We start from the raw sequence: 13,926 nt of genomic DNA, 5'->3' as shown, positions 1-13,926 counted from the left end.
ATTCCCTCCTTTTATCATTTCATGATAACCAATGACACTATCAGCTTTCAAAAAACTCTGACAGCCAGTATTAAGCAAGTTATTGATACACAGCATACAATGATTATAAACAACAAACATTACTAGTCTATTACAGTAATTAGAGTTTGAAGAATCCTCCCATGTGGAAAAAATTCACCAGTAAATTTCTTAAATACACAGTCCTTAGTGACCACTCCATCCCCTCCAAATCAGGTGGAAATGAGCCAGTTCTCCAAAATCTCTTTGAGTAAAGTCCAACCTGAAAACAAAATTCAGTCTGCCATTGCACACTACTCCACAGAGAAATCTGATTTATTGGATCAGGGTAGTTAAATGTTTCACAAAACTGATGAGACTTCCGTCCTTGCAAAGATGCTTCAGATGGAGGATATCAGCGCATCTGAGTGTGCAGTGCAGCAGCTGCAGCTGCGGGCTAGGAGAATACAGCATTCTTTGCTGCTCCTGCTCCCGCTCTTCTGTTAAATATAACAAAGTCAACTGGCTATTGTGATGTTAGCTTGACCAGTAAACCTCCATATCCCTTAAGTGATCAAAAGACAAGGTAAAGCTCACGTGATTTAATGTTCGCAGGAAGGCCACTGACAAAAAGCATACCGACCTCCACTTCACTGTTGTTAACTTTTCACTTTGACTGGGGAGCTGATTGAATCTGTTGGATCAGGTTGTACTGGTCCAAAAGCATGCTTTACCTATGAATGGAGAAACTCTAGAGATGATGTTAGCTGCTGAAAGTATCTTTGCATTTCCTCTCTCATTTCTTCCTTACTGGTTGTCAGTATGAAGACAGTCACACATTTAACTACACTAAATTGTGTCTGCCCATTTCAACATTCTCAGTCGTCTTGAAGTCTGTTACTCTGTTCAATATTTATGACATTATCAAGTTTATACAATCCATAAATTCCTAAACTGTACTGCTGAAACAATTCAGTAATTTGTAAACAACAATCAATGGTCCTAAAATCAAACCCTCTGGAGACCCCATTCAGGTTATTCAAAAATTATTTTCCTTTAACAAATTGATACTTGGCTAATGTGAAAGCTGTCAGGAAAAGTATTTCAAAAGTCTAGAACAACAAGAAAACAGCAAAATGATTCCCGTGCTTTAGCAACTGAAAAGGCAGTTTCAGTTCAGATTTAAATCTCAAATATTTGTGGGAAACAAATGCTGAATATTTTAAAATATTTTCTTCAGATGAAACTTCCCAAATGAAACAGTCAAAATTAGGGTGGCAATTTTGGTAGAGATCAACATTCTTTGACTTTGCAATATGAAGAGGGCCAATAAAGTTTTAACAATAATTGACAGAATTTAAACAGCTCAACCTCAAGTTCTGATATTCTCTAGAATCTTAAAACATCAAATTAAAAATACACTCTTCTTTTTGTGAACATTCTGCACTAAAACACAGCAAAGATATTTTAATACAATACTCTCATCTGGCTAAAGCATGACCACTGACAACTGTTTTTTTTTTAAAAACAAACACTGTACAACTTCAAACAAATCAGGGGCACAAGGCACTCAATCAGCTTGATTTAAGGTGAAAAGTTTGATCATTTTAAAAAGGACATCATGTTACAATTTCAATGTAATAATGAAATCTGCCCCATTACAAAGCCCACAAAACACATTGAATTGAGATCCTGATTCAAAAAGGCAAAATAGTTACTTAAATGGATTTTCTGAACCTGTAATTTAACAAATCAAAGTTTTTAAACATCACAGCATGGCACAATGTACATTGAAACTTTTACTTTTTAACCCTAGTGTTAGTACAGCCTTAATGTCAGTGTTTTCTCATTTTCTTTTAGCATCCTCTCTCTGAACTTACTCTTACAAAAAGAGAAAGCCCTCGCAGTGGACCACATGGCACCACAATCCAAGCTACTCTCTTCCTCCAGAACAAAGACTTGTAGAGATGCAAATTTTGCCACTAGGGGACTTTAATCCCTTTCTCACTTTACTCTTCATAGGCATTCGAACCTCGTTCAAATAACGTGAGCTTGAACCTCAGCACAGTGCGGAGGACTTGAACCTCAAATCAACCCACCCAGTAGACTTGAACACTTGTACCACGCAGAGGACTCAAACCTCAATCACACCACCCCAAGGGACTCAAACCCTAGTACAATGCAGAGGACTCGAACCTCAAACACAAATCCCCACCCCAGTGGACTTGAACCCCAGTATTAAAGTACAGATTTGAGATGGCGCAGGGAATCCCTTCTGGACTCAACCTATAAGCCTCTCATGGTTTGTCCATGAGATTGTACTCTTTGGTAGTCTGAAATAAAAAACCTCTTACGGACAGTTTAGTTTATTTTAGTCATCCTCTTTATTTACTAATAGAGTAGGATATCAGCTCTTCGTGAGCTCTAACAGGCTACTCTGAAAGTCTATAGACTTTCTCACCAGTACCGGCAGAGGACTTGAACCTCAATCACAACACCCCCCCCCCCCCCACCCTAGGGGACTCTAACCCCAGTACTGCACAGAAGACTCAATCTCAATCACCTCCCCCCCCCCCCCCCCCACCACCGAATGCAGCACAGAGGACTCTAACCTCTACCTGCCAGCTCAGTTGTGAAACTGTGTCTCTTGACTGAACTAATTACCGTTAGAGGAATCCATAGAATAGTGAGTAATTGAATGTCTCCAGCACACAGGAATATCGAGAGGGACCAAGGTTTAAAATCTTATCTTGTGGGCCCATCTGCCTCAAGTCACTGATGTTTCTGACACTGTCCGTTCGTAACTATTCATTTGGATCCTGCTGACTGTACCAATATTGTTGTCCCGCTTCTCCCATCAGTCGAAGCAAAACGCTCAGAGACACAGTAGTTTTACCTCTATCTTTATTCTGGGCCATGGAGGGAGAGAGAACGATCACCCATGTGCACAGAGACATGAGTTCACGGTCTTCTCTGGAACAGCAGTTTCTCAATGAACTATATAGTCATTTTACAGGGAGGAGCATCCAGATACGGCAACATACATATTAATTGGGTGACCGTTACAATCAATGAGTATCAATAATAAAAATTAAGCCATCTGCTGTTACACAACAAATAACTGGCTTCACATAATGAAGACTTTTCGCCTTGTTAACCCATTACCCTTGCCTCCAACACCCCATTGTTAACTATAAGTTCTTATCTGATCCGATTCATGCTCAGCTGAACCTCTTGTTTCACAAAACTCAAAACTCTTTCCCTGCCTGTTTATACCCTATACATATTCTCAGCCCAAGGCTGGAATTGAACCCGGGTCCCTGGCGCTGTGAAGCAGCTGTGCTAATCACTGAGCCACCGTGCTGCCTTAAGTTGCAGTTTTTGCTTTACCAAGAAAAAAGAAGTTTTTAACAAAAGAAATGAAGGTACAATAGAAGAAAGCAAATCAACTTGTAATACAAATTTGAAGCTTTTAAAACACAATATAAATAGAATTCCATTAATTCCAAAACATTGTTATGATTTGAAAACACATCCCTGTTACAGTACCCAAAAACACCACTTGTATAATACTCACACCAGAGTGCCTTTTTTCTAACGTCTTGGTAGCTTAATTCAATTGGGACTGAAACCTTTAGACTGGAACTGCAGATAGCTTCCTCCAGGAGCTATTATACATCTGCTTAAGCATACTGAAATAAAAAGTATGGTTTTATCCCATCACTTCTGGTTTGGGATTAACATTTTGGTAAATCAAACAAGGATAGAACTTGTACAATGAATTGTAGGGCTCTGTGTTGTGCTGTAGAACTAAAGTATATAATTCTTTGAAATTTGCATCACAAGTAGACAGGGTGGTTCAGACAACATTTAGCACGCTTACCTTCATTGCTCAGACCTTTGAGTAGAGGAGTTGGGTGTACTTTTTGAGGTTGTACAGGATGTTAGTGAGACCTCTTATGGAGTACACTGTGCAGTTCTAGTTGCCCTGCTATAAAGGACATTATTAAACTGGAGAAGGTTCAGAAAAAATTTACCAGCATGTTCCCAGGAATGGAGGCTATAAAAGTTATAAGGAATAAAGAGGCTGGGACTTTATTCACTGGAATGTAGGAGGTTGAGTGGTGACAGAGGTTTATAAAATCATGAGTATCAGAGATAAGATGAATATCAATAGCAAAGGTCTTTTAGGGTAGGGTGGGGTGGGAGTTAAAAAGAGGGCATATTTTTAAAGGTGAAAGGAGAAAGTTTTAAAAAGGACATCAGGGCAACTTTTTATTAAAAGAAACAAAGTGGTACATGTGGAATGAACTGTCAGACGAGTGGTGGATGCAGGTACAGTTACAACATTTAAAAGACATTTGAATAAGTACATGAATATGAAAAGTTTGAAGGGATACCGACCAAATGCAGGCAAATGGTACTAGTTTAGACCATAAGACATAGGAGTGGAAGTAAGGCCACTCGGCCCATCGAGTCCACTCCGCCATTTAATCATGGCTGATGGGCATTTCAAATCCACTTACCTGCACTCTACTGTAGCCCTTAATTTCTTGTGACATCAAGAATTTATAAATCTCTGCCTGGAAGACATTTAGCATCCCGGCCTCCACTGCACTCCACGGCAACGAATTCCACAGGCCCACCACTCTCTGGCTGAAGAAATGTCTCCACATTTCTGTTCTGAATTGACCCCCTCTAATTTTAAGGCTGTGCCCATGGGTCCTAGTCTCCCCGCCTAAAGGAAACAACTTATTAGCGTCCACCCTTTCCAAACCATATATTATCTTGTAAGTTTCTATTAGATCTCCCCTTAACCTTCTAAATTCCAATGAGTACAATCCCAGGATCCTCAGCCGTTCCTCGTATGTTAGACCTACCATTCCAGGGATCATCCGTGTGAATCTCCGCTGGACACGCTGCAGTGCCAATATGTTCCTCCTGAGGTATGTGGCCCAAAACTGGAAACAGTACTCCAAATGGGGCCTAACCAGAGCTTTATAAAGTCTCAGTAGCACATCGCTGCTTTTATATTCCAACCCTCTTGAGATAAATGACAACATTGCATTCGCTTTCTTAATCACGGATTCAACCTGCATGTTTACCTTTAGAGAATCCTCGACTAGCACTCCCAGAACCCTTTGTACTTTGGCTTTATGAATTTTCTCACCTTTTAGAAAGTAGTCCATGCTTGTATTCTTTTTTCCAAAGTGCAAGTCCTCGCATTTGCTCACATTGAACTTCATCAGCCATTTCCTGGACCACTCTCCCAAACTGTCTAGATCCTTCTGCAACCTCCCCACTTCCTCAGTACTACCTGCCTGTCCACCTATCTTCGTATCATCGGCAAACATCGCTAGAATACCCCCAGCCCTTCATCCAGATCATTAATATATAACGTGAACAGCTGCGGCCCCAACACTGAACCCTGCGAGACACCGCTTGTCACCGGCTGCCATTCCGAAAAAGAACCTTTTATCCCAACTCTCTGCCTTCTGTCAGACAGCCAATCCTCAATCCATGTCAGTAACTCACCTCGAACACCTTGGGCCCTCACCTTACACAGAAGCCTCCCATGTGGCACCTTATCGAAGGCCTTTTGGAAGTCTAGATAGACCACATCCCACTGGGTTTCCCTGGTCTAACCTACTTGTCACCTCTTCAAAGAATTCCAACAGGTTTGTCAGGCACGACCTCCCCTTACTAAATCCATGTTGATTTGTTCTAATCTGACCCTGCTCTTCCAAGAATTTAGAAACCTCATCCTTAACGATGGATTCTAGAATTTTACCAACAACCGAGATTAGGCTAATTGGCCTATAATTTTCCATCTTTTGCCTTGATCCTTTCTTGAACAATGGGGTTACAACAGCGATCTTCCAATCATCCGGGACTTTCCCTGACTTCAGTGACTTTTGAAAGATCTCAACCACTGCCTCCGCTATTTCCTCAGCCACCTCCCTCAGAACTCTAGGATGTAGCCCATCGGGGCCAGGAGATTTGTCAATTTTAAGACCTTTTAGCTTTTCTAGCACTCTCTCTTTTATAATGGCAGCCATACTCAACTCAGCCCCCTGATCCCTTTAATTGTTGGGATATTACTCATGTCTTCCACTGTGAAGACTGACACAAAGTACTTATTAAGTTCTCCAGCTATTTCCTTATCTCCCATCACTAGCCTTCCAGCATCAGTTTGAAGTGGCCCAATGTCTTCTTTTGCCTGTTGTTTGTTTCTTATGTATTGAAAGAAATTTTTACTATCATTTCTAATATTACTGGCTAGCCTACCTTCATTTTTAATCCTCTCCTTCCTTATTTCTCTCTTTGTTATCCTCTGTTTGTTTTTGTAGCCTCCCAATCTTCTGATTTCCCAGTGCTCTTGGCAACTTTATAGGATCTCTCGTTTTCTTTGATACATTTCCTGACTTCCTTTGTCAGCCATGGCTGTCTAATCCCTCCCCGGATAATCTTTCTTTTCTTGGGGATGAACCTCTGTACTGTGCCATTTTTGCTCTACTGTCTTCCCTGCTTGGCTCTGTTTCCAGTCGATTTTCGTCAGTTCCTTTCTCATGCCCTCATAATTACCTTTGTTTAACTGAAACACCATTACATCCGATTTTGCCTTCTCTCTTTCAAACTGCAGACTGAACTCTACCATATTATGATCATTGCTTCCTAAGTGTTCCCTTACTTTAAGATCTTTTATAAAGTCTGGTTCATTGCAAAGCACTAGGTCCAAAATAGCCTGCTCCCTTGTAGGCTCCATGACAATTTGTTCCAAAAAGCCATCCTGTAAGCATTCCAAGAATTCCCTTTCTTTGGATCCACTGGTAACATTATTTACCCAGTCCACCTGCATATTGAAGTCCCCCATGATCACCGTGACCTTGCCTTTCTGACATGCCTTCTCTATTTCCCAGTACATGTTGCGTCCCTGGTCCTGACCACTGTTAGGAGGTCTGTACATAACTCCAATTATAGTTTTTTTTGCTTTTGTGGTTCCTCAATTCCACCCACACAGACTCCACATCATCCGACGCTATGTCATTCAGTGCCATAGATTTAATTTTGTACTTAACTAACAAGGCCACCCTGCCCTCTCTGCCCACCTCCCTGTCTTTTTGATAAGTTGTAAATCCTTGGATGTTTAACTGCCAGTCCTGAACCCCCTGCAACCATGTCTCTGTGATGCCTACCACATCATAATCATTCACGATGATCTGTGCCATTAGTTCATCTACTTTGTTACAAATGCTACGAGCATTCAGGTAAAGTGCCTTAATGCTAAAATTCTTATCATTAGAGATATTAGAAGTCATAAGATGTCCTAAGTTATCCTTCCTTTTTGTTGCATTCCTAATCTGCCTCAAGGTTAAATCCACCTGCATACATGCTATCCTCCTGCTTATCTTTCCATTGAACTCCATACTCCCTGTCGCTTTCACTTTCCCTTCCCCCCAACTCAGAAGTTTAAAGTCCTACTGACCACCCTATTTATCCTCTTCGCTAGAACATTGGTACCAGATCGGTTCAGGTGGAGACCGTCCCAACGGTACAGATCCCCCCGGTTCCAAAACTGATGCCAGTGCCCCATGAAATGGAATCCCTCTTTCCCACACCAATCCCTTAGCCATGTGTTTACTTCCCTAATTTTCTTATCCCTATGCCAATTGGCATGTGGCTCAGGCAGTAATCCGGAGATTAAGACCCTTGAAGACCTGTACTTCAATTTCCTTCCTAGTGCTTGATAATCCCCAAACAGGTCCTCCACCCTAGCTTTTCCTATGTTGTCAGTCCCAATGTGGGCCACAACAACTGGATCCTCCCCCTCCTATAGATTAGATTACTTACAGTGTGGAAACAGGCCCTTCGGCCCAACAAGTCCACACCGACCCGCCGAAGCGCAACCCACCCATACCCCTACCCCTTACCTAACACTACGGGCAATTTAGCATGGCCAATTCACCTGACCCGCACATCTTTGGACTGTGGGAGGAAACCGGAGCACCCGGAGGAAACCCACGCAGACACAGGGAGAACGTGCAAACTCCACACAGTCAGTCGCCTGAGGCGGGAATCGAACCCAGGTCCCTGGCGCTGTGAGGCAGCAGTGCTAACCACTGTGCCACCGTGCCGCCCTTGATATCCAGCACATGTAGTGTCTCGGGTTCAGCCACTGCCCAGATATATTACCGGCAGTCCCCTGGTGTCACTCCCACTCTTCCTACTTATTAACTAGGTTAGAGGAGGAGGGCGGGTGGGAGACACTACAGTAGTAGAGTCTTGGGTTTAGCTGCCTTGCTGATATGTATGGTCACTGCTTTCCTTCCCGGCTGCCCCTCTGGTCCACGTCACTTCCTCCGCTGCTCCCGCTCCTTCTCTGCAGCTGCTCGCACTTAAAATGGCCGTTGGCATCGAAGGGGGAGTATTTATACTCACTGCTTACCTTCCCGGCTACACCTCTGGTCCCTGTCACTTCCTCCGCTGCTTCCGCTCCTTCTGTGAAAAAGAAAAACACCGCTGCCCGCTACCGGTAAGTAATTTTAATAAAAACTGCCTTACCTTATCTGCAGTCTTCCAAGTTCATCCTACCTCCGCTGCTGCTTGCACTTAAGTTTAGTTTGGGAACATGCTCAGCATGAAATAATTGGACCAAAGGATCTATTTCCATGCTGTATGACTCCATAACTCTTCACTCTAAAGTGAGCTGGTTCACTATATCTTTCATTTCTCAGGAACACTGCTTTATAAAGCTACCCTATTTAAAACACTTCACAGGACTGCTCCAACTCAGTAAACTGAAAAACACACTCTCTAAGCTATGGGTTTTTCCCTTAAACTAAAAACATTCACCTGACCTAACTGGAGTTTGTTTTTCTTGGTCAGTCGTAAAACTTGACCAATGTATACAAAAAGCTATTCATTATAAAGCCAGGCCTCAAAAATCTTCATAAAACAAAGCACCATAGCTGCAGGCATACCTACAAAATCAATTATTAACCTCAGGCACACAGGCAAAAAAAAAGTCTCTCAAATCCACAATCCAAGAACTCAAACCTGCAATAAATTATATGTCTATATATAAAAAGATGTATAAATCACACAGTTTACACCACAGAAGTTAGTTGGCTCGAGCTGTATGTTCTAGCTTTTTGGGTCAGGTAGTCTTACCTCTACTGTTAACAATCATGTGACGTACATTAGTTACCCCAGTATTCCTTAGGAAATGCCAATGTCTCTTAAGTGTAATATGATAATTAGTCTTAAACTAAAGTCACCAATTATTAGTTATATTGTAAGAAATTACTTATGACTCAAGTATGTGCCAATTTGGCTAACGACATTTACATGATTATTCCTTCACCACTTAATAGTATTAAGTCCCATATTACAAAAAAAATGGCAATATCCCTGTCCAAAGCAGCTCCTAGCAGAACTAGGAGAGAGCATTTCTTATAACACTCCACATTACAGCTTATGATGGAGCTTAGGCTCAAAGAAACTTCTTGATTTCTGCATTATTCTGTACATGTGGGCTCAACATTGCTGTCAGCTTTGGGAGCAGTGATGGGGAGTGGTAACAGTTTCACTAACATTACTGTAGAAAATCAGGGTCAAAATAAACTGATTTTTTTCAATTACTTTTCAATGGGATGTGGGCATTATTGGCAAAGCCAGCATGTATTTTCCATCCTTAACAATCATACACTCCTTCATTTGTCAGAAAGTACTCACAACGTCTGCTGCTGTACCGTTGAAACTCCATTTGCATATTTAACCATTTGTAGCTGAACAGTCTAGCTCACAGTTATATTTCACCTTAATGGAAGTGTGTGTACAGTGATATAGCCTTGACGGTCCACACCATTTTCAGTGTGTTTGTGTCCGTCCTGAAAGGTTTTTCCCAAGTCTTGGTTGTTAAGAGTCTTGCATTATAACTGAATTTGGAATCTACCAGGTCAGTGTAGTTACAATTGTGATGTGCTGTTGAACTATCTGCTCTATAATCTGATATCTTAGTTGTTCCACTTCAACTAAAAAAAATCTTAATTTCAAAACAGAACAGTACAAAGACTGGTCCTCAATAACAGCTGTAATAGCATCTGGTATCAGCTGTAAATGAGGTGGCTGCCAGACATTTACAACAGGAGCTACACTTCCTTGGCGATGAAGCTGTTTGGAATGTCCTGAAATTGTGAAAGTCTACATAAATATATGTTCTTTCTTTCTTGTAAACTTAACTGTAGAGGCAGTTATCTATCCTGTTCACTAATCTCCCCCCCTCCAAATCCACCCGTGGTTGAAAGTAAAAAACAGTCCAATGTGAATATTAACTGAGCAACAATTATGCAAAAGAAATAAAAAATGTTGAAACTACACAGCATTGACAGTCAGCAGGAGAACGGACAGATTGTGACATTTTGTGTGTGATGCTTCAACGGAACTGAAGAATAACACAGGACAGGCATTGATAATGTTGAGAAACACTGGGAGAAACTGGGGAGAGACAATGTAGAAAGGGACTACAAAAACAAAATCAAAAACCTGTTAGATGATCTAAGGAATAATCAGTGAGGTAATGGGGTAAGGCATTTAAAGAATAACATATTATTCATATAATCAGTCCAAGGGCAGGGAAATTGGACCTCAACAGCACTGTATTCTGATAAAGAATTCTTTATGTCAAATGTCAGTACATCTCCCCATTGTCTGAAGATCATTTCATTCATGTACCACACTCTGCGTGAAAAAGTTGCCCCTTAGGTCTCTTTTATATCTTTCCCCTCTCACCCTAAACCTATGCCCTCTAATTCTGGACTTCCCCCACCCCAGGGAAAAGACTTTGTCTATTTATCCTATCCATGCCCCGGAAGTGGTGGAGGCTGGTACAACTGCAAAATTTAAAAGGCATTTGGATGGGTATATGATTAGATTAGATTAGATTACTTACAGTGTGGAAACAGGCCCTTTGGCCCAACAAGTCCACACCGACCCGCCGAAGCACAACCCACCCATACCCCCACATTTACCCCTTACCTAACACTACGGGCAATTTAGCATGGCCAATTCACCTGACCCGCATATCTTTGGACTGTGGGATGAAACCGGAGCACCCGGAGGAAACTCACGCAGACACGGGGAGAACGTGCAAACTCCACACAGTCAGTCGCCTGAATTGGGAATTGAACCCGGGTCTCAGGCACTGTGAGGCAGCAGTGCTAACCACTGTGCCACTGTGCTGCCCATGAATAGGAAGGGTGTGGACGGATTTGGGCCAGGTGCTGGCAGGTGGGACTAGATTGGATTGTGATATCAATCAGCATGGATGGTTTGGATCGCAGGGCCTGTTTCCATGCTGTATATCTCTATGACTCAATGTCATTTGAATCCCAGACCAACCTGATACAATAGTGATCATCTGTGGAGCAGAGAAAAAGACACTGAACACAGGAGTGTCTTGAAGCCTATAATCATTTCTTGCATTTCATATGATGGTTCAAAAACCACATGTTTTGCTGTCACAATCTTTATTACTGTCATTAGAACCTCGAAACGAGCAAGTTGTGCTGCATCAACTTTAGCTCAGCCCATTGTACCCTCACCTCTGAGGATTGTACATTAAGCCTTACCCCAGATATTTGAGCAGTACTGTTCAACAAGGAACAGTGTGTTATCCAATACTTAAGTCTCAACAACAAAAAAAACTCATTTATTCACACGCTACAATTGCACTTTGCAAATTTACAACCTTCACTACCAAGAAAAGCAAGGGCAGTCGGCACAAAAGAACATTTACCATTTACAAGCACTCATTCAAGCCACATAAGCACCATATGGGGCTACTCTCATTCCTCCACTGCCAGTGAGTGAAAAATTGGGAAATTTCTCCCTAACAGTAATGTGGGTCTGCATTCACCATATGGACTTCAGAAGCTCAAGAAGGAGACTCATCACAAATTTCTCAAGTACAATGATAGGCAACAAATGCTGGCCTTACCAGTAGAGCTCACTTCTACTGTATGAATTTTTTAAAAAAGTTGTTTCTACTGCCATCCTAGGCAGACACCTAAGTTAGGAATGTTTCCACATCTCCCTGCATTACAAGAGCAGACACTTCAAAAGGCACTTAATTGGCAGTAAATTCTGCTTTGGCTTTATAAACTGCTGTATTAAATTTCAATATCTTTTAACTTATTCCCAGGAGATCATTACATTTAGTGTAACAATTAGAACTGCTGACTAATTTTGTCTTAAAAGCAACAGAAGAATACTCAGCCATCAGCCTGTCATTGTTTAGATGCATGAGCTGGAGGTACCAGTGTTGGACTGGGGTGGATAAAGTTAAAAAATCAGAAATTTAAAAAGTGACAGCTCAGACAATGCATTAAAGATGTGAGGTAAGAATCAGTCTGACTCAAAATTGGGATACAGAGACTCTAACATTTCCCCTTTAATGCACTGAGATGTCACTTGCTTTATAAAACCTTTAGTTATGTCGAGATTGCCTTAAAAGTAGTTCTGGGATTTACATATTAAATCAACAAAAACCTGCAACCTATTCTAAAAGATGAAAGACTTAACATGCATCAAGGTTTGTTCAATATATTGTTTCAGTAGCTATAAATTCTGTGTCTTATGATCCTGCTCCAAAGCTACCTGATGAAGCAGCAGCACTCTGCCTCACAGCGCCAGAGACCCGGGTTCAATTCCCACCTCAGGTGACTGACTGTGTGGAGTTTGCACGTTCTCCCCGTGTCTGCGTGGATTTCCTCTGGGTGCTCCGGTTTCCTCCTACAGTCCAAGGATGTGCAGGTCAGGTGAATTGGCTATGCTAAATTGCCCGTAGTGTTAGGTAATGGGCAAATGTAGGGGCATGGGTGGGTTGCGCTTCGCTGGGTCGGTGTGGACTTGTTGGGCTGAAGGGCCTGTTTCCACACTGTAAGTAATCTAATCTAAAAGTAATCTAATCTAATCACTCCAAAAGCTGGTACTTCCAAACAAACCTGTTGGATTATACCCTGATGTTGTGTGATTTTTAATTGTACAGATAAAGACTGCAGTTAAACTAATACCAGTTGAATAACTCTAAAACATCAACGGAATAGCAAAGCATAACATCCAACATTCTGGAAGAGCGATTTTGGACACTCGGGGAGGCGAGACAACAAGAAAGTCTACACTTTCCATCACATTGTCGACCTAAACGATATTCATCGATATCAGCAGAGGGGATTCTGGGATATGTAGTTTCCTGCACTCTCGTCTTTGTACGACTCAGATGGAAAGGAATTGAACTACCCAGAAACCTTTGCGCAAGGATTTAACAGCCAATGAAGTACTTTGTGGGAAATGTAGTCCTTCTGGCTTGCATTATCGGCGCAAATAGTAAGAATGGAGGTAGAAAGAAACTACAGCACTCTCAGGGGTGGGGGCAAGAGAGGAGGCGGTGGTAATAAAGTGGCGGCGCGGGGCATGCGCAACGTGAACACTGTTAGTGCAGCGACAGAGAAGCAAAGCTGGAGTTTGAGAGGAACGGGTGCGGTTGGGGAGAGCGAGAAGGCGCGCTCGGCGATTTAAGAAAAAAATGTCGCTTCAGGTGGTCACAGCAAAGATGGCCGAAGTGGAATTGAAGGAGGCAGTTGTGGCCTTGGATAAGGTGAACGCTGAGAGGAAGAACGTTCAAACAAAAGACGGGGAGCCCACGGCGACGAGCTCAGCGGAGGAAATCAAACAGCATCATTTGCCACCCCTCAGCAACACCATGCCGAAGGACTCGAAGTCGGCGATGAAATCCACTGAGGCCACACAGAACGGAGACACTTTCAACGCGGACGGCACCGTCATGGAAGCCCCACGGACCGTGAAGAAGGTGAGGGGAAGCTGAACCTGACCGGCAAACTCTACCATGACCACTTACCGCACTCACTT

At 42.3% G+C, this 13,926-nt stretch overlaps 1 protein-coding gene across 8 annotated transcripts in view; it reads left to right on the top strand.

Annotated features, from left to right (window-relative positions):
• Positions 1-13,473: 13,473 nt before the first annotated feature.
• Positions 13,474-13,926, top strand: part of ahcyl2b (adenosylhomocysteinase like 2b) — a 95,388-nt gene continuing 94,935 nt past the window's right edge. For all 8 annotated transcript variants that reach the window (XM_060842736.1, XM_060842741.1, XM_060842738.1 and 5 more), the window contains exon 1: positions 13,474-13,867. In XM_060842736.1, the coding sequence (XP_060698719.1) occupies positions 13,583-13,867 (285 nt within the window). In that variant the 5' untranslated portion in view covers positions 13,474-13,582. The remainder of the gene's footprint in view (positions 13,868-13,926) is intronic.

This window comes from Hemiscyllium ocellatum, chromosome 23 (genome assembly GCF_020745735.1).
Source record: "Hemiscyllium ocellatum isolate sHemOce1 chromosome 23, sHemOce1.pat.X.cur, whole genome shotgun sequence".
In the NCBI taxonomy this organism is placed as follows: Eukaryota; Metazoa; Chordata; class Chondrichthyes; order Orectolobiformes; family Hemiscylliidae; genus Hemiscyllium; species Hemiscyllium ocellatum.
This window is presented reverse-complemented; position numbering and strand designations above follow the sequence as displayed.